This window comes from Oncorhynchus nerka, linkage group LG24 (assembly GCF_034236695.1).
Source record: "Oncorhynchus nerka isolate Pitt River linkage group LG24, Oner_Uvic_2.0, whole genome shotgun sequence".
In the NCBI taxonomy this organism is placed as follows: domain Eukaryota; kingdom Metazoa; phylum Chordata; class Actinopteri; order Salmoniformes; family Salmonidae; genus Oncorhynchus; species Oncorhynchus nerka.
Genome location: NC_088419.1, coordinates 29,229,493 through 29,250,601, shown reverse-complemented (window position 1 = coordinate 29,250,601; position 21,109 = coordinate 29,229,493). Strand labels below are relative to the sequence as shown.

The 21,109-nt window shown below is 41.2% G+C and overlaps 3 protein-coding genes across 4 annotated transcripts; all 3 read left to right on the top strand.

Annotated features, from left to right (window-relative positions):
* Positions 1–6,815: 6,815 nt before the first annotated feature.
* On the top strand, positions 6,816–8,609 carry srp9 (signal recognition particle 9). The gene is made up of 3 exons (XM_029631463.2): positions 6,816–7,013; positions 7,446–7,514; positions 8,071–8,609. The coding sequence occupies exons 1-3, from the start codon at positions 6,942–6,944 to the stop codon at positions 8,182–8,184; spliced, it is 255 nt and encodes an 84-aa protein (XP_029487323.1). The 5' UTR covers positions 6,816–6,941; the 3' UTR covers positions 8,185–8,609.
* Positions 8,610–8,711: 102 nt separating this feature from the next.
* Positions 8,712–18,950, top strand: LOC115107806 (epoxide hydrolase 1-like). 2 transcript variants are annotated; one of them, XM_065008800.1, is made up of 9 exons: positions 8,712–9,353; positions 11,948–12,120; positions 12,240–12,420; positions 12,631–12,849; positions 12,993–13,122; positions 16,451–16,665; positions 17,403–17,511; positions 17,646–17,768; positions 17,984–18,950. In XM_065008800.1, exons 1-9 carry the CDS (start codon positions 9,269–9,271, stop codon positions 18,189–18,191), a joined length of 1,443 nt encoding a protein of 480 aa, XP_064864872.1. In that variant the 5' UTR covers positions 8,712–9,268; the 3' UTR covers positions 18,192–18,950. The 2 variants fall into 2 exon arrangements, with proteins under 2 accessions (XP_064864872.1, XP_029487322.1); XM_029631462.2 differs by having other exon boundaries at positions 11,930–12,120.
* Positions 18,951–19,268: 318 nt separating this feature from the next.
* Positions 19,269–21,109, top strand: LOC115107313 (transcription factor 24-like). The gene is made up of 3 exons (XM_029630710.2): positions 19,269–19,630; positions 20,050–20,340; positions 20,616–21,109. Exons 1-3 carry the CDS (start codon positions 19,496–19,498, stop codon positions 20,751–20,753), a joined length of 564 nt encoding a protein of 187 aa, XP_029486570.1. The 5' UTR covers positions 19,269–19,495; the 3' UTR covers positions 20,754–21,109.

The following is a 21,109-nucleotide window of genomic DNA, read 5'->3' as shown; positions in this document are numbered from 1 at the left end:
ATAAGCTCCCAGCGCATAATTCATATCCCAGCTTTACATGGGCCGGGAGAACTTCATCAAACATCAGTAATAAAGAAAGGCTTTCCTCCTTTCCATTCACAGAGAGGGATAAGCAACTTGAATCAACTATTCCTGTCATATTCATCTTAATCCATGAAGCCTCAATATCCATCGACACACCAGCCAGATATGGCATCTTTTATCAGTGCCCTATTGTTAAATATTACACCGAAACTTTGAACAAGCATATCTCCTCTCCCATCTGAGCTACAGTCCTAAAATGATGTCTATGCAACCCCTCGTAAGCAACACGTTTCACATAAGGACTATGAGATATTTTATCAATTCGATTTTTGTCCCACACCAAACTTTGAACAAGCATACAGTATTAACCCAACTACCTCGTACCCTTGCATATTGACTTGGTACCGGTACTCCTTCTACAGTTGAAGTCGGATGTTTACATTCACCTTAGCTAAAAACATTTTAACTCAATTTTTCACAATTCCTGACATTTAATCCTAATAAAAATCCCCTGTTTTAGGTCAGTTAGGATACCACTTCATTTTAAGAATGTGAAATGTCAGAGTAATAGTAGAGAGAATTATTTATTTCAGCTTTTATTTCTTTCATCACATTCCCAGTGGGTCAGAAGTTTACATACACTCAATTAGTATTTGGTAGCATTGCCTTTAAATTGTTGAACAAGGGTCAAACGTTTTGGGTAGCCTTCCACAAGCATCCCACAATAAGTTGGGTGAAATTTGGCCCATACCTCCTGACAGAGCTGGTGTAACTGAGTCAGGTTTGTAGGCCTCATTGCTCGCACACGCTTTTTCAGTTCTGCCCACAAATTTTCTATAGAACGAGGTCAGGGCATTGAGATGGCTACTCCAATACCTTGACTTTGTTGTCCTTAAGCCATTTTGCACAACTTTGGAAGTATGCTTGGGGTCATTGTCCATTTGCAAGATCCATTTGCGACCAAGCTTGAACTTCCTGACTGATGTCTTGAGATGTTGCTTCAATATATCCACACAACAGGTACAAAAGGAACAGGTACTTTTGTACCTGTTCCTCCAGCATCTTCACAAGGTCATGTGCTGTTGTTCTGGGATTGATTTGCACTTTTCGCACCAAAGGACGTTAATCTCTAGGAGACAGAACACATCTGCTTCCTGAGCGGTATGACGGCTGCGTGGTTCCATGGTGTTTATACTTGCATACTATTGTTTGTACAGATGAACGTGGTACCTTCAGGCGTTTGGAAATTGCTCCCAAGGATGAACCAGACTTGTGGAGGTCTACAATGTATTTTCTGAGGTCTTGGCTGATTACTTTTGATTTTCCCATGATGTCAAGCAAAGAGGCACTGAGTTTGAAGGTAGGCCTTGAAATACATCCACAGGTACACCTCCAACTGACTCAAATGATGTTTGTACAGTGAGCAGAGACTTGTAGATAACCTGGAGCCAGTGGGTTTGGCGACGAGTATGAATCGAGGGCCAGCCAACGAGAGCGTACAGGTCGCAGTGGTGGGTCGTATATGGGGCTTTGGTGGCAAAACGGATGGCGCTGTGATAGACTGCATCCAATTTGTTGAGTAGAGTGTTGGAGGCTATTTTGTAAATGACATCGCTGAAGTCGATTGATATTGGCCATTACCACAAAGAACAGCGCTTTGCCGTGGTATATTGGCCATATACCACAAACCCCCGGGGTGCCTTATTGCTATTATAAACTGATTAACCAACATAATTAGAAGAGTAAAAAGTATGTTTTTGTCATTCCCGTGGTACACCGCTGATATACCATGGCTGTCAACCAATCAGCATTCAGGGCTCAAACCACCCAGTTTATAATTATAAATAAATTCCATTTGCACATGTGCATAACTATAGATACATCTGACAGGAGAGTTTGAGTGATGAAAGTTGGACAGAGGATCTCGAAATCTCTGTGCATGAAACACTTGGACAAACTTCAAACACCGAATGTTAGGGTATTTTCTGGCATTATGTGCCAGATGTTAAGACTACAACCCAGTTTAAATGGCCTATTTGGGAGATTGACTTGTTTTTTCAATATGCATAGGCTACTGACTAAAATCTAGGTTTATAATTGCATGACATTTTTGCCATTGTTTGCTGAGCAAGATGCAGGTAGCCTATAACCCCTGACAGGCCAACATGCCAACATCTCATTTCAGGGAAAAGTCTACAATGAAACTGACATTAAATGTGGCGAATGATACATTTGCAAAAGAGCTGTGACCATGATCACAATTGATAACTTCCAACTTCCATTATTGGCCATTAATAATTGTATAATAACACAAGGCTTCAACAACAAACTGAGTTATAAGCTATTTATTAAATATGTTTGCCAGCTCCAGGTAGACTACACAAGTGGCACATTTTGATTTGCAATGACTCCAGTGATATCTTCATTTCATTATATATGTATTGTATCAAATGGTAGGCTACAGTAGCCTGCAATGGCATATATATTAATAGGTGACTTGATGGCCATCATATGCACATGTAGCTTATCATCTTCACATTTAATGTAATTTTCATTGGGGACTTTTTCCCATAACACAAGCTCGCGAGGGAGTTCCATAACTTCCATTTAAAATTTCCACCCCTTCGAAAAAAAAAACCTCGATTGATACAAGTTGACATTAGAATGCAGTTTACTTTAAACCACCTCTGAGCGAATTTATCTAAATACCTCTAGTCCGCTCTTAAGTCATTTTCCAATGCTTTGTCGCCATTATATCAGTTCTAGCGCGTTACGTTATGTTTAATGGAAAAAGGGTGTCTCGATCATGACCAATCTTTCTAGCCTACCTACAATTGGTAAAAAGTTGTCACGGCGTGTGCGCGTGCTGCTCTGTCTCCATGACTCAGCTGCCTCTGCTGCAGCACGTGCTGCTCTGGCTCCGTGACTCAGCTGCCTCTGCTGCAGCACTGCTCACACACTTGCGTCTGGGAGCCAGCCAATACAAAATTCTCCAGACCTCCAAGGGAGGAGTAACAGCGACATGATTTTGGAAGTATGGTAACACAAGACTACTACTAAACTAACATACGGAATTGTTTTAAGATGGTCATACCAACGATAATTTAGCTATTTGATTTTTGAGTTTTAGGTCCCCTGTTGGTAAAAAAAATGAATTTGTTCTTAGTGCTATTAGCCCATAGAAACGCATTGAATAACAGATTCATACATGTAAAAAACGGTCGAAAATGCAAAACTGTTATCGAAAGCAAGTATGTTTTGAAGGGTCTGTCCAATATCTGAAAGATAGACGAAAGCTCAGGAAAATGAAAAGATTGTGCGGAATTATGTGGAATTCCCTTTATACCTTTGATGTGGAAGATTCATTTTTCGGCCCGGTACTGGGTTACCTTCAGACGAGTCCCGTGACACTTTAGAGATGTCATATGGTCTGACAAACCCCGTGTAGCTCTGCCACAGTGGATTGAGACGCAACCCATGAAAAACAGATATATTTACCTTAAACAGACAGACTTTGATGGGGATTTATTTATTTACTATGACTCGAGTGGAGCATGGGGGGGGGGGGGACTCAAGCAGATACATTTAGTAAAACATATTATGCCCAGCTCATAAGGTTCCTTGATGATGTGTGGCCTGAGGCAATGGCGTCTTCTTCCTAATGGTAAATCCACCAATGCTTGTTTCAGATTGAGGATTAATTATAGGCTACATGAAAACTATACATTATGCTCTTTTTTGTCCTTCCTGGAACAGGGAGGAGAGTCAGAGCATCTCAGAGACTGAGATGAAAGCTGATATACACCTATGATACATACTGGCCTTGAGATTCAGTGGCCTATTTGATTTCTTATTCAAGTTCATTTTTACCTGGTCTGTGCAGCAGCAATTAATGAAGTTAAATCATAAATAGCTATTTAAACTAATTATTATACAAAACAAATCAAGTGTGTTATATGTCCGGGGTGTGGCCAAATTTTTACTCTAGAGAAAAAAATTACTCCAAATCCAATCCTCCTACTATACACCCAGAAATGCAGTGCCTTTAAGGGTGTATTATAGGCCTGTGTGGCTGTTAGTGACAGAGGTCAGAGATGAGCCTATTTCTACATGATGTCCTGCCACAGGTGGCCTGACCTTGTGACTTGTGGCTGGGTTAAATCAGGGAGACAGCCCTTTCACTGTCATCCATCAATCTAATCTATAAATCACTGTGTGAAACAAATATGCAACTCTGATGTCACCATCACTAAAACAGACCACTAGTGACATAGCCTGCCATGTTAGTAGCCTATGTGACAAGGGTGATGATTATGATACAGATAAATAGAATATGAGTGAATCTTCCAAATATGTATCAAATGTAAAGTGCATAATGCCAGTTGTTCAATGTTCCCTAAAAAGAGGAGGATGAAAACTAGCTAAAACTCATGTTCATCAAATTAAATGTACATTCATGTCCAGGTCTGCTTCACTAAATTCAGAGGTGGAAATGGAAGTTGTTTGTAAAATTAATTTGGTTAATAATATATATATTTATATACACTGCTCAAAAAATAAAGGGAACACTTGAACAACACAATGTAACTCCAAGTCAATCACACTTCTGTGAAATCAAACTGTCCACTTAGGAAGCAACACTGATTGACAATAAATTGCACATGCTGTTGTGCAAATGGAATAGACAACAGGTGGAAATTATACCCCCAATAAAGGAGTTGTTCTGCAGGTGGTGACCACAGACCCCTTCTCAGTTCCTATGCTTCCTGGCTGATGTTTTGGTCACTTTTGAATGCTGGCGGTGCTTTCACTCTAGTGGTAGCATGAGACGGAGTCTACAACCCACACAAGTGGCTCAGGTAGTGCAGCTCATCCAGGATGGCACATCAATGCGAGCTGTGGCAAGAAGGTTTGCTGTGTCTGTCAGCGTAGTGTCCAGAGCATGGAGGCGCTACCAGGAGACAGGCCAGTACATCAGGAGACGTGGAGGAGGCTGTAGGAGGGCAACAACCCAGCAGCAGGAGCGCTACCTCCGCCTTTGTGCAAGGAGGAGCAGGAGGAGCACTGCCAGAGCCCTGCAAAATGACCTTTAGCAGGCCACAAATGTGCATGTGTCTGCTCAAACGGTCAGAAACAGACTCCATGAGGGTGGTATGAGGGCCCGACGTCCACAGGTGGGGGTTGTGCTTAAAGACCAACACTGTGCAGGACGTTTGGCATTTGCCAGAGAACACCAATATTGGCAAATTCGCCACTGGCGCCCTGTGCTCTTCACAGATGAAAGTAGGTTCACACTGAGCACATGTGACAGACGTGACAGTCTGGAGACGCCGTGGAGAACGTTCTGCTGCCTGCAACATCCTCCAGCATGACCGGTTTGGTTTGGCGGTGGGTCAGTCATGGTGTGGGGTGGCATTTCTTTGGGGGGCCGCACAGCCCTCCATGTGCTCACCAGAGGTAGCCTGACTGCCATTAGGTACCGAGATGAGATCATCAGACCCCTTGTGAGACCATATGCTGGTGCGGTTGGCCCTGGGTTCCTCCTAATGCAAGACAATGCTAGACCTCATGTGGCTGGAGTGTGTCAGCAGTTCCTGCAAGAGGAAGGCATTGATGCTATGGACTGGCCCGCCCGTTCCCCAGACCTGAATCCAATTGAGCACATCTGGGACATAATTTCTCGCTCCACCGACCAACGCCACATTGCACCACAGACTGTCCAGGAGTTGGCGGATGCTTTAGTCCAGGTCTGGGAGGAGATCCCTCAGGAGACCATCCGCCACCTCATCAGGAGCATGCCCAGGTGTTGTAGGGAGGTCCTACAGGCACGTGGAAGTCACACAACCCATGAAAAACAGATATATTTACCTTAAACAGACAGACTTTGATGGGGATTTATTTATTTACTATGACTCGAGTGGAGCATGGGGGGGGGGGGCTCAAGCAGATACATTTAGTAAAACATATATTATGCCCAGCTCATAAGGTTCCTTGATGATGTGTGGCCTGAGGCAATGGCGTCTTCTTCCTAATGGTAAATCCACCAAGGCTTGTTTGTGGTGCACTACTGAGCCTCATTTTGACTTGTTTTAAGGACATTACATCAAAGTTGGATCAGCCTGTAGTGTGGTTTTCCACTTTGAGTGTGACTCCAAATCCAGACCTCCATGGGTTGATAAATTTGATTTCCATTGATAATTTTTGTGTGATTTTGTTGTCAGCACATTCAACTATGTAAAGAAAAAAGTATTTAATAAGAATATTTCATTCATTCAGATCTAGGATGTGTTATTTTAGTGTTCCCTTTATTTTTTTGAGCAGTGTATATAAAAAATAAAAATAACTCAATAATCATATAGGTCTATGGACTGCTCTTGTTTGTCAAATCTCTTTGGTTTGTTGTCAAACGGGCCATTATTTAATTAAAAGTGGAAATAAATATTGAAATATTGAGTTGAATTTCTTATACTGTGTTTTATTCTGTTAAGAATAAGAATTTTGTCAAGAAGAATGAAAACGAATTCTATTAATTTCTGTTCCGTTCACTTTCTTCTAATGAAAGCTCTCTCTTGCGCTCTTGAAAAAACATACCGTAAACTGCTTCTTTCTGCCACCTACTGGCTGATGTGTGAAGTCCGCCGTAGTTGAATAGCAAAGATTGTGGGTTTCTCTCTGGAGGAGTATTATGTCTCGTAGCTAAATATAATCTTTGCTAAAATTACGACGTACCTTGAACTCCACAGTATTGTGCTCTGTGATTGGTCAGCACAGCACTCGTCCAATCACAGACTTTTGTATACATCGGTCTTTTCTGTCTGGTGGTTCGCTGATGTGGTTTTTAAGAAGTTAGCTTGTAAATCTCACAGGCCAATTTAACCAGTTTTTCTCTTAGATTTTAGTTCTTATTCACACGGATTATGCCTTATTATCAAACATGGGAAGAGTTCGCTCGTGCAGCAGAAAAACTATATTTGACAGATCCAATGAAGGTAGCTAGCTATCTACGACATTTTTCTGTTGAGAGCAAGCTTGAAATCTTGATAGCTAACGTTAGCTAGCGAGCACAATGTATTAAGAAATGGTTATTTTACAGCACAAATAGATGTGTAGCCAATAATAACTATCGCTGTTAGAGGGATGGAGTCTAGGTGCAGGATAGCTAGCTAGTTTGTTAGCCGTTTTTAAAAGCAATGCAACCAGCTGTTAACAGTAGTTAACGTTACATATGCTGGCAAATGTGAATTGGAAGGAAAACGACTGCCTGACTAATGCTAGTCAACTTTTGAAATATGTGTGAGCATCATGAAGATAATCAACCATGGTGTAATGCATGTATGCAGCTATGGCTGTTGCCTATTTCAATAAATGGGCTAAGCGTTTTCAGTTATGTTTGTGCTTTCTTCTCTCTCCTTTTGATACAGGTCAGGGTGGTTCTCAAATACAGACACTGTGATGGTAACCTTTGCATCAAAGTCACCGATGATGCAGTGGTAAGTTCAAGAGAAGACACTCTGCTCCCTTTGCTCAGATTTTGCACATCTGTTTGTATTCTACATAGCCCAATAGTGGACTAAGGGAGCCAGATGTAACTCCTAGTCTAGGGATCTTACATGCTCTGGAGCCAAAACGTCCAAATACTCCCACCTAAACCTGATTCGATTCTCAATTGTGGTACGGTTCTAAAAACATGAATCCCTCTACTTTCATATCACAACATAATTTCACAAATGCAAAATACACACTTTACTGTACACTGTCAACTGGTTTTAACACAGTTACAGCTGACAGTATTTTTCATTGACAACATGTTTGTGGCGTCAGTCTTCCTTTTAAACATGTTTAGAGCGAGCATCAAGGCTCTTAATTAAACTCCCCCAATCAGAAGATACTATTGTCATATCCTACATAGCTACACTAATCTGTTGCTTGCAAGACTTTGTTGACATGTAGGTTGTTTTTTTTACAAATAATTTTGGCCTCCTGTTGTGAACTATTCTTCTGTTTTCCTCTACCTAATCCACAATTCCTTCTCATATTCCATTGCAGTGTTTACAATACAAGACGGACCAGGCCCAGGACGTGAAGAAGATAGAGAAACTGCATGGCAAACTGATGAGGCTTATGGTGTCCAAGGAAAGTGGTGCCATGGAAATGGACTGAACACCCTTACACATAGTTGTATTAACTCTTCTTTGAGTCTAGACTGTGGTGTCAATAGCACAAACGGAAGAGAACGGAGCTGGAATGACGACATTGGATCATGAGAGGGGAAATCAAAAATGAAAATGGAGAGCATATCCTTCGCTGCTCTAAAGAGGGATTTGCTGAACCTCTTTTAAAAGAGCTTTTATTTATTTTCAGTTTTAAGATGGACTAAAAACAGATGGGAGAGACGCATGTCTATTTATGTATGTTTTTTTTCACATCTGAAAACGTTCATGAACATGTTTAAGTGAACATGAATGAAGCATGACCTTTTTGATATTCGCACATGCTATTTTAGTGGAAGAAACATGCCTCCAATGTAATTTAGTCAACTCTCAAAATAATTGCGTTACTCAATAAATGTTTATATACCCTCATAACAGCCAACATCTCTCAATAACTCAAAGATTTTGTTTTAAAGCATTGTATGATTCCATTTCAATATCTCCCCATATTGCTTTTGTTCAAGCTACCATACTAAGCACACAGTGGCTGAGTGTTTTCAAATGTTCCCTATTAATAATCAAGAATGCCTGATTTTTCTGACACCCTCCATTGATTTGAAAATAACTTCTCCTCAGACCAGGTCAGCACCATGCTTGGAGAAGCATCTTTTCATTCTCTTATGCGTTTGTTCATCATGTTTGCACATTTGCGTCTTAAAGTAGAAATCCAGTCTCATTTTCACCTCATTTAATGCCTGATTTTCTTAACAAAAGAAACATCTCAATAGGTGGTCCAGGTAAGTAAAAAATGGCACGGGGTGGGGGATGGGACTTTACTCGTGTTCTTTATTGCGCCTCTATTGTTCCTCAAGCAAGGGGAGAGACCAATGGCATCGAGACTTTCTATCAAACCAACTCCTTGCATGCACTACTCAAAGTTTGCAGTTGTGTCTAAATAAACACTTTTGCACAAAAAAAAGCCCTTTAGTGCATATACTTTACTGTATTTATACTTGGGATATCACTTTTCAACAGGAAAAGTTCAAAAATCACTAGAGGACATCTTTATCCAGTAGACAAGAACTACATTTCCCATGAATCACTGGTCTCCATTTCGACACAACTGTGGCAGAGGGCAGAATTGTCATTGCATTTTGTGGAACAACGAACCAGCAGCAGGTGAGATGAACTCCTCTAGCAAGTAATACAATCAAAAATAATAGCTCCAAAAGTATTGTTGTTTAATATTTCTTATCGATAATGTATTAATCGATATTTCCTCATACCTATGGAATGTAGGATAATAAAATATTGTTGCAAGTTGATCCAATTGAAAGCTATGAATTTTGGATTGTTGTGATGAGATGACGGTCAGGTCTATCAATAGAACTGGAAGGCTAGAATATTTTTCATAAAATAATAATTGTACATTTTTGGGTGATTTGTTAACAATTTTGGAAAAGCAGCATCCATCTATATTTCTAGTAGGTTAAAACTTTGTAGCCTATCCATTGTAGGTTTATATAACTGTTATCTGAAATATAGAAACATCAAATTAATTGTCAGGACTGATGTAATATTTCATACCAGGCCTGTTTTTGCGGGTTGCCATCTGCTTGTTCCAGAAAAAAAGCTTGTTTTGTCCTCATGGAGGGAAATTCCAGGCCTCAGTACTTTCATTTTATACTTTGTAATCACAAGATCCAAAGGGAAACATTTATTTTCAGAATTGCTGTATGAATAAATATGGATAACTTGTTTTTCACCTGACAGAAAATTATGTCAGTTGTAAGTATATCAATAAAGAGATACTCACAAAGAAATCGGATTGGTATGTTTCTAAATTCTTGATGAAAGTTGTTGTGGTATCAGAGGCCGGCCAGAGAAATGCTTTGTCATGCATTTTGGCCACCATGAATTGTGACTATGGGGCCTTGTCCACTCCATTCTTTACCTAATCCTTTCAGAAAGGAGTTCTGTGCAACAACAGTGCTACTTTGTTCTATTTTTCACATTTTCTGCAAAACAGTCAAGTAGACTTGTGTGTCTGTGTAAATCTAGTGCTTGTAACCATACATTTCGGGTATTGCTGATTCTTTTTCTAATGTAAACCACATGCAACACATGTATCCTACTAACAAAAACTATTAATTCACTCACTACTAAGCATTTACATACAGTACCAGTCAAAAGTGTGGACACATCTACTCATTCAAGGGTTTTACTATTTTCAACATTGTAGAATAATAGTGAAGACATCAAAACTATGAAATAACACATATGGAATTAGGTAGTAACCAAAAAAAGTTGAATGAATCAAAATCTATTTTAGATTCTTCAAATAGCCACCTTTTGCCTCGATGTCAGCTTTGCATTCTCTTAACCAGCTTCACCTAAAATGCTTTTCCAACAGTCTTGAAGGAGTTCCCACATATGCTGAGCACTAGTTAGCTGCTTTTCCTTCACTCTTCGGTCCAACTCATCCCAAACCATCTCAATTGGGTTAAGGTCGGGTGATTGTGGAGCCCAGGTCATCTGATGCAGCACTCCATCATTCTCCTTGGTCAAATAGCCCTTACACAGCCTGGAGGTGTCCTGTTGATTAACAAATGATAGTCCCACTAAGCGCAAACCAGATGGGATGGCACATCGCTGCAGAATGCTGTGGTAGCCATGCTGGTTAAGTGTGCCTTGAATTCTAAATAAATCACTGACAGTGTCACCAGCAATGCACCCCCACACCATCACAGGTCCTCCTCCATGCTTCATGGTTGGAACCACACATGCGGAGATAATCCGTTCACCAACTCTGTGTCTCACAAATACACAATGGTTGGAACCAAAAATCTCAAATTTGTAGTCATCAGACCAAAGGACATATTTCCACTGGTCATTGCTCATGTTTCTTCTGCTTATTGGTGTCCTTTAGTCATGGTTTCATTGCAGCAATTCGACCATGAAGGCCTGATTCACGCAGTCTCCTCTGAACAGTTGATGATGAGATGTGTCTGTTACTTGAACTCTGTGAAGCATTTATTTGGGCTGCAATTTCTGAGGCTGGAAACTAATGAACTTATTTCCTGCAGCAGAGGTAGCTCTGGGTCTTCCTTTCCTGTGGCGGACCTCATGAGAGCCAGTTTCATCATAGTGCTTGATGGTTTTTGTGACTGCACTTGAAGAAACGTTCAAAGTTCTTAACATTTTTCCGATTGACTGACATTCATGTTTTAACTTAATAATGGACTGTCGTTTCTCTTTGCTTACTTGAACTGTTCTTGCCATAATATGGACTTGGTCTTTTACCACATAGGGCTATCTTCTGTATATCACCCTTACCTTGTCACAACACAACTGATTGGCTCAAACATTAAGAAGGTATTTAAGAAGGAAATAAATTCCACAAATTAACTTTGATCAAGGCACACCTGTTAATTGAAATGCATTCCAGGTGACTACCTCATGAAGCTGGTTGAGAGAATGCCAAGAGTGTGCAAAGCTGTCATGGGTGGCTACTTTGAAGAATCTGTTTGTTTAACACTTTTGATTACTACATGATTCCATATGTATTATTTCATAGTTTTGATGTCTTCACTATTATTCTACAATGTAGAAATTAGTAAAAATAAAGAAAAACCCTGGAATGAGTAGGTGTGTCCAAACTTTTGACTGGTACTGTATAAGGATCATGAATGCCATTATAAAGGGCATCGATTGTAACGTCTGCTATCCCTGATTTGGTTTTCCGGTTCACCTAGAAAGCACCATGTTTACAGAGGTTATGTTAGCCCTGGTGGTGGGAGGAGTGATCTACTTTCTGGTACAGAGGAGTAAGAGGCCTCAGCTGAAGAGTGAGGATGGCTGGTGGGGGGAGGGGATTCCCCCAGACAGGGAAGAAGATGTCAGCATTCGCCCGTACACAGTCCGGACGGATAAGGAGGAGTTGGAGGTGAGATTGCGCAGAGGGATTATGGGCCTAGAGGAGAGCCAAACTTGCTCTCCGAGATTTAAGGCTTATGCAACAGTGTTTAGTTGTTGATTAGTTGAACCTCATATTTCTCCCCCCAGGACCTGTACAGGAGAATAGACCAGACCCGATCCTTCCCTTCTCTAGAGGATAGCCAGTTCACCTACGGCTTCAACTCCCAGTATCTGCAGAACGTGGTCTCCTACTGGAGACATGATTTTGACTGGAGGAGACAGGTGGATCAACTGAACAAATACCCACATTACAAAACCAACATCGAAGGTGAGATGGTGGGTAGAGATTGATCAATGATGTGCCAATCAGTTGACATTTAGAACAAGACGAAACTGAGCAAGCAGATCTATTGGCTGCCAATAAATACTACGCAACTTTAAGTCAATGTCAAACCTTGCATAAAAAATTATAATAATTTGAGTCCAGGAAAGGACTTGGTTCATGGTTCATTCAAGCATCCTCTGACCCATGTATCAGGCATTGACGTGCACTACGTCCATGTGCGGCCCAAGAACCTCCCTGAGGGCGTGACTGCTGTGCCTCTGCTCATGGTGCATGGCTGGCCAGGCTCTTTCTACGAGTTCTACAGGATGATACCCCTCCTGACTCAACCCTCCAACCCAGATGACATCGTGTTTGAGGTGGTCTGTCCCTCCATCCCTGGGTACTGCTTCTCTGAGGCTCCACATAAGAAAGGTAATCGGTTAGAAGCCTGGCTGGGGTCAAGGGTCACAAATGCCTAGCCCTTTGAATCTAAAAAAGAGTGTCTGCAAGATGAACCATATATCAGGTGACTTAGTATTAGTTTTCCCTAATGAATGATTATTTTTATGTTTCAGGTTTTGACTCGGTTTGTGCGGCTCGTGTGTTCCACAAGCTGATGAAGAGACTAGGTTTCCAACAGTTCTATGCTCATGGAGGAGACTGGGGATGGATCGTCACCACCAACATGGCCCAGCTGGAGCCCAAGTAAGACAGACAAACACACAGAGATATGGCCAGATCTTAGCCTAGGCCATGGGAGACATAGCCAATATTATGTTTGATCCCTCATTTAGGGTATTTAGAATGCGTGGGCGTGTTTTATGAGTTACAGTGCCTTCAGAAAGTATTCTCACCATTTCACCTTTTCCCCATGTCATTGTGTTACAGCCTGAATTTAAAATGGATTAAATTGAGATTGTGTCTACACACAATACCCCATAATGTCAAAGTGGAATTTTGTTTGTAGAAAAATAGAAAGCTGAAATGTCATGTCGATAAGTATTCAACGTCTTTGTTATGACAAATCATTTCAGGAGTAAAAATGTGCTTAACAAATAACATATTAAGTTTAAGTAAGAACTCATTCAGTGTTCGATAATAGTGGTTAATGTGATTTTTAATGACTAACCCATCTCTGTACCACACACATATAATTATATGTAAGTTCCCTCAATTATGTAGTGAATTTCAAGCACAAATTCAAGTACAAAATCAGGGAGGTTTTTCAATGACTCGCAAAGAAGGGAACCTATTGGTAGATGGGTGAAAATAGACATGGCATATCTCTTTGAGCATGGTGAAGTTATTAATTAGGGTTTGGATCACTACAAAGATATAGGCTTCCTTCCAAGCTCAATTGCCGGGGAGGAAGAAAACTGCTCAGGGATTTCAACAAGGCCAACGGTGATTTTAAAACAGTTACAGATTTTAATGGTTGTGATATGAGAACTGAGGATGGATCAGTAGAATTGTAGTTACTCCACAATACTAACCTAAATGACAGAGTGAAAAGAAGGAAACTGGTACACAATACAATATTCCTAAACATGCATCCTGTTTGCAATAAGGAACTTAAGTAATACTGCAAAAAATGTGGCAAAGAAATAAACTTTTTGTCCTGAATACAAGGTGTTACGTTTGGGGCAAATCCAACACAACACAGTGGTGGCAGCATCATGTTATGGGTGGGTATGCTTGTCATCGGCAGGGACCAGGGAGTTGTTTAGGATAAAAAATAAATGGAATATGGCTATGCACCAGCAAAATCCTAGAGGAAAACCTGGCTCAGTCTGCTTTCCAACAGACACTGGGAGACGATTTACCTTTCAGCAGGACAATAACTACATTAGAGTTCCTTACCATGACGACATTGAATGTTCCTGAGTGGCCTAATTACAGTTTTGACTTACATCTGCTTGAAAATCTATGGCAAGACTTGAAAATGTCTTTCTAGTAATTATCAAGAAACAACATGACAGAGGTTTATCATTTATTTTAAGAATAATGGGCAAATATTGTACAATCCAGGTGTGCAAAGCTTTTAGAGACTTACCCAAAAAGACTCTGCTGCCAATGGTTTTTCTAAAATGTTTTGTCTCAGGGGTGTGAATACTTACAGTGGGGCAAAAAAGTATTTAGTCAGCCACCAATTGTGCAAGTTCTCCCACTTAAAAAGATGAGAGAGGCCTGTAATTTTCATCATAGGTACACTTCAACTATGACAGACAAAATGAGAAAAAAAATCCAGAAAATCACATTGTAGGATTTTTAATGAATTTATTTGCAAATTATGGTGGAAAATAAGTATTTGGTCACCTACAAACAAGCAAGATTTCTGGCTCTCACAGACCTGTAACTTCTTCTTTAAGAGGCTACTCTGTCCTCCACTCGTTACCTGTATTAATGGCACCTGTTTGAACTTGTTATCAGTATAAAAGACACCTGTCCACAACCTCAAACAGTCACACTCCAAACTCCACTATGGCCAAGACCAAAGAGCTGTCAAAGGACACCAGAAACAAAATTGTAGACCTGCACCAGGCTGGGAAGACTGAATCTGCAATAGGTAAGCTGCTTGGTTTGAAGTAATCAACTGTGAGAGCAATTATTAGGAAACTGGAAGACATACAAGACCATTGATAATCTCCCCCGATCTGGGGCTCCACGCAAGATCTCACCCTGTGGGGTCAAAATGATCACAAGAACGGTGAGCAAAAATCTCAGAACCACACGGGGGGACCTAGTGAATGACCTGCAGAGAGCTGGGACCAAAGTAACAGAGCCTACCATCAGTAACACACTACGCCGCCAGGGACTCAAATCCTGCAGTGCCAGACGTGTCCCCCTGCTTAAGCCAGTACATGTCCAGGCCCGTCTGAAGTTTGCTAGAGAGCATTTGGATGATCCAGAAGAAGATTGGGAGAATGTCATATGGTCACATGAAACCAAAATATTACTTTTTGGTAAAAACTCAACTCGTCGTGTTTGGAGGACAAAGAATGCAGAGTTGCATCCAAAGAACACCATACCTACTGTGAAGCATGGGGGTGGAAACATCATGCTTTGGGGCTGTTTTTCTGCAAAGGGACCAGGACGACTGATCCGTGTAAAGGAAAGAATGAATGGGGCCATGTATCGTGAGATTTTGAGTGAAAACCTCCTTCCATCAGCAAGGGCATTGAAGATGAAACGTGGCTGCGTCTTTCAGCATGACAATGATCCCAAACACACCGCCCGGGCAATGAAGGAGTGGCTTCGTAAGAAGCATTTCAAGGTCCTGGAGTGGCCTAGCCAGTCTCCAGATCTCAATCCCATAGAAAATCTTTGGAGGAAGTTGAAAGTCCGTGTTGCCCAGCAACAGCCCCAAAACATCACTGCTCTAGAGGAGATCTGCATGGAGGAATGGGCCAAAATACCAGCAACAGTGTGTGAAAACCTCGTGAAGACTTACAGAAAACGTTTGACCTCTGTCATTGCCAACAAAGGGTATATAACAAAGTATTGAGAAACTTTTGTTATTGACCAAATACTTATTTTCCACCATAATTTGCAAATAAATTCATAAAAAATCCCACATTGTGATTTTCTGGATTATTATTTCTAATTTTGTCTGTTATAGTTGAAGTGTGCCTATGATGAAAATTACAGGCCTCTCTCATCTTTTTAAGTGGGAGAACTTGCACAATTGGTGGCTGACTAAATACTTTTTTGCCCCACTGTATCTAATCAAGATATATGGCCATTTTATTTTTCACAATTTTTTTATAAATGTTAGAATTTGTTCTACCACTTTGACCACAATTTTTAGATCGTTGACCAAAAATGACAATTAAATAAATTTTTATCCCACTTTGCAACATAACAGAATGTGGAAAAAGTCATGGGGTGTGAATACTTTCTGAAGGCACTGTATTAGCTACTGTTATTAATTCAGATGTTGTCATCTGTGAATGATATGAAGTCAGAAAGCCTCGCAGTTTGACTCAGATTCTGTGCTGTACTACATCTCGACTCTCTGGTTTTGTCACCCCAGAATAATCAAAGGCTTGCATCTCAACTTTGCTCCCCCCTCCAAGCCGGGCCTGCCCATGGTTCTGTCTATAATGCTGGGCCGCCGTTTCCCCAAGATGTTTGGCTTCAATGAGCACGACATTCAGCGCATCTACCCCGTTGTGCAGAACCTAGTGGTGGAGTCTGTCAAGGAGTCAGGATACATGCACATCCAGGCCACCAAGCCTGACACTGTGGGTAAGAGCAGTGGTGGAAAAAGTACCCCCTTTTCATACTTGAGTAAAAGTCAAGATACCTTAATAGAAAATGACTGAAGTAAAAATGAAAGTCACCCAGTAAAATTCTACTTGAGTAAATGTCAAAAACTATTTAGTTTTAAATATACTTAAATATCAAACGTAAATGTAATTGCTAAAATGTACTTCAGTATCAAAAATAAAAGTATAAATCATTTCAAATTCCTTATATTAAGCAAACCAAATGGCACGATTTCTTTGTTTTTGAAATGTACTGATAGCCAGGGGAACACTGCAACAAAGCATTTGTGTTTAGTGAGTCCTTCAGATCAGATGCAGTAGGGATGACCAGGAATTTTCTCTTTAAGTGTGTGAATTGGACCATTTTCCTGTCCTGCGAAACATTCAAAATGTAATGGGTTCTTTTGGGTGTCAGGGAAAATGTATGGAGTAAAAAGTACATTATTTTCTTTGGGCATGTAGAGGAGTAAAAGTAAAAGTTGTCAAAACTATAAATAGTAAAGTACAGGTACCCCAAAAACGACTTAAGTAGTACTTTCTAGTATTTTTACTGAAGTACTTTACACCACTGGGTAAGAGAGGGAACCAGTTTTGAAGGGGAAGCGTTCTGGGCTACACACAGCTTTAATTGCTGCTTCTGTATAGACCAGGACCAGGAATAAGTAACTATGTTGTAACATTTATCTGGTTCTATATGTGTCTGCTCTCTTCCTGCAGGTCGAGGGTTGAATGATTCTCCAGTAGGTCTTGCTGCTTATATCTTGGAGAAGTTTTCCACCTGGACTGACCATGACTTCAGGAACCTGGATGACGGAGGACTTACGAGGTAGAACGTCTTAGACCTGAACCACAGCCTTTGGTGTAAAATAGCATAGTTAATTAGTATTCAAAGGCTTCTTTGTCAAATTACCATGGCCATGTTTATGGCTTCTGTTTTTTAGCTCCTCTCTTGCCTTGCAGGAAGTTCAGTCTGGATGACCTGCTGACCAACGTGATGATCTACTGGACGTCTGGCTGCATCATCTCCTCCATGCGCTTCTACAAGGAGAACTTTAGCAAGGGTCTTGACCAGCCACACTCAAAGTGAGAGGACTGTTGCTATGGAATGTAACATCTACTGCATGTGCTGTAATATCTACTGTATGTATGTGATGTAAAAGTCTAGCTAGCATGAGGCACTCCACATTCAGAACATAAAAAACTTTGTCCTGATAAGTCATGATGTTAAAGTAGAGAGGACTCAAACCAATTTTATGTTTCAGTAAACTAATATACTTCTTCTCTTCCTCTTTACCCAGGATGCCAGTGCACGTGCCCACCGGTTTTGCCTGCTTCCCCAACGAGCTGATGCACACCCCCAAGCTGTGGGTGCAGCAGAAGTACCGCGAGCTGAAGACCTTCACGCCCATGGCCCGAGGAGGACACTTCGCCGCCATGGAGGAGCCAGAACTCATGGCCCAGGACATCCAGAACTTCACCAAGATGCAGGAGAAGAGGAAGAAGTGATCCTCTAGTCCGCACATCAGCCTTCCTTGTTTACCAAACAGCACCAGTTGCTAGATCAGCTAGCACTGGTGTTATGATAGCACTGAAATGTGCCAGATAAACCCATAGAGAGAGAGACCTCTGCCATAGCTGGCTGTTTTACACCCATGAGCATATAATACTAGCCAGGTCCCAGATAAGTTTGTGCTGTTTTGGCATGACAACCACAAACAGTGCAGTCTGGTCTGTGACCAGGCTAATATAATACAGTAAAGCCCAGGGTTGTGGTCAATTCCATTTCAATTCCAGTCAATTCAGAAAGTAAATCAAATTCCATATTTTACTCCTTGAAAAGCATTGAAGAGAATTGGAATTCGAGATTGAATTTCAGTGTACTTCCTGAATTGAAATAGAATTGACCCCAACCCTGGTAAAGCCTCTCAATGCCTACTGCAAATGAGGTGGTGTAGAAAACGTACTCTCTAGTTAGGGAATTGTGAATGGATCAATGGATGAGTGAATAGAAGATAATTTTGTTTAGGTTGTTCTTGAATTTTGAAGAGGAGAGCACAGGCAGTTCTTCGTTCAGATTACTGGCATAGTCTATGCCCGAGTGGTTATCAAATGATGCATAAAATATCAGGTGATATGTATTTTACTTTGAACACCGGTTCTGTTCTTATTTACTCAACGTTATTTACAATGTTATAGCATTACATGAATAGCACTTTGCATTTCAGACACTAATATCCTGATCTATACATATTAATAAACATTTCAAATAAATTAGTGTACTGTTTTTCTGCTAATGTCTTGGGCACACCTACAATATATGGGACATTCCAGGTTTTATGACAAAAAGAATATGATGATGGTACCAGGTGCAGTACCATCCTCCTAGTTGTCCATCATGGTGGGGCCAGAGGTACCTCCAGCTGCTGCCAGGTCCTGGTGTTTTCCAAGCTCTGAATCCTGCCCTGGGACGCCCCACCACCTCTCTGAGGCTGCTTCCCTTGGCAGAGCACACCCGGGGGAGGCGTGGGGGGGCGGGGGAGATGAGGGCTGCTTGAAGATCCCCGCATTACCTCACCAGTTATGTGAAGGGGAGGGAAAGAGACACTGAGAAAGAGGGATGGTTGGAGAGGGAGGATGTAGGACCACGATGCACAGCGGAGAAGCCGTGATTGGAGATTGTTAGAGGGTCTGGGTAGCTGCGGTTAAGAGCAGTCGAGCTCTGGGTCTCTGTTGGTCTTCGTTAGGGTGGCTGGATATCTGTTTGGGGCTGGTTGGTCTTCGTTAGAGTGGCTGGGGGTCCTGAAGAATTCATGGCTGAAAAGCAGCTGGAGGATCCTAAGTCCATTCCAGCAGAGCAGACCAAGATGTATTCACAGAACCAGTTCAGTCTGAGAACACCGCAGCCTGGACACAGACAGTCCACACGTAGGGATCCTAAGAAGTGGGTAAGTAAAACCTCTACATAATCTGGAGGGAATAAAGATGAGCAGTGGGCACTTCAGGGATATAGTAATTGAAAAAGTAATTGAAAAGTAGACAGGTCATCTCAGCTATACTTGCTTCTATTTATGTTAATTAGCTCTACAATTATTATTTCTGAATAACTAAAACTCCTTCATTGTCAATATTTACACAATATTTAGACCCTTCATGTTAAATATTCATGTTAAAATCAACTTCACACGTCAGATCTTGTGGTATGGAAACAGATGTTATTATGCACTCTAATGTTATCTACCAACTTAAATCTGTCATTTGAAATTCATTGTTCTAACATTATTTTCTCATTTCCTTTCTCCATATAAGTGACAGCTTATTTACCATGTTATCGTATACGTGTCACTTCCCCTCTTGCGTGGTCCAGATGAGGTCTGGGTGTGTTAATGGGGTGCAGCCTAGCAGGGCCATGAAGTCCCATCACTCCCCAGAGAACGCGGCCAGGGAGAGGAGCCGTGTGCGTAACCTCCGTCAGGCCTTCCACAGCCTGCAGGCAGCCCTGCCCTCCGTCCCCCGTGACACCAAGCTCTCCAAGCTGGACGTCCTGGTCCTGGCCACCGACTACATCGCCCACCTTACTGAGACTCTGGATCAGGGAGGGCCTCTGTCTGAACTCCCACTACCCCCCAGGGCAGGAGGCTACCTCCACCCAGTCAAGGTTGGTGACATCAAACTAGCTGGGTGCTTATCGTTTTCATTTCTTGGTCATCATAGCTTATAACCCTGATCTGTTCCTCATTATCTCTTCGTGTTTCATGTCATAAATTCATGTCCAGAAGTTCAATTAATATCAGACGTAAATTGTCGCGTAATATTAGAAATATAGTAGGGATCAATACTTAGATTGTAGTCATAGAAATAATCTATCATTTGTTAGGATTTATTATAAGCATACAGACTAACTACAGTTGAACATGTCTCCTGTCCTGACAGAAGTGGCCGATGCGCTCCTTGCTGTACTGTGGGAGTGTGGGAGGACTGCTGTCAGCCAATCAGACACCAGTGTCAGGAGAGAAGGCGACGCATCCACTGACCTCTAGCCCAGAGGTCAACATGGACAGATCCATTTAGTACTAGGAGCAATGAAATAACAATATATCCAACTTAACTTATATCCAACTGCTTATGAAACTGCAGTGAATTGCAATGTACAAGTAATGTACTTGCTGAACACGGAAACTCCTACAATGTCCAGGGGATTAGATAGAATGATTAAGATATAAAATACAAAACCAAAGGATCGCTTTGCTTAGCACATTGTACCACTTATTTATTACACGGCATAAAACATAAATCACTAAAAGTGTGTAAAATAATTTGTTATGATCAAAGAGTGCAATGTTGTTTTGAGGGTCTCAAAGCAATGTTGACCATTTCAGTGACTTATTGTGTTTTTAGCTTTAGGAATAAATTAAAGTTGATCTTTA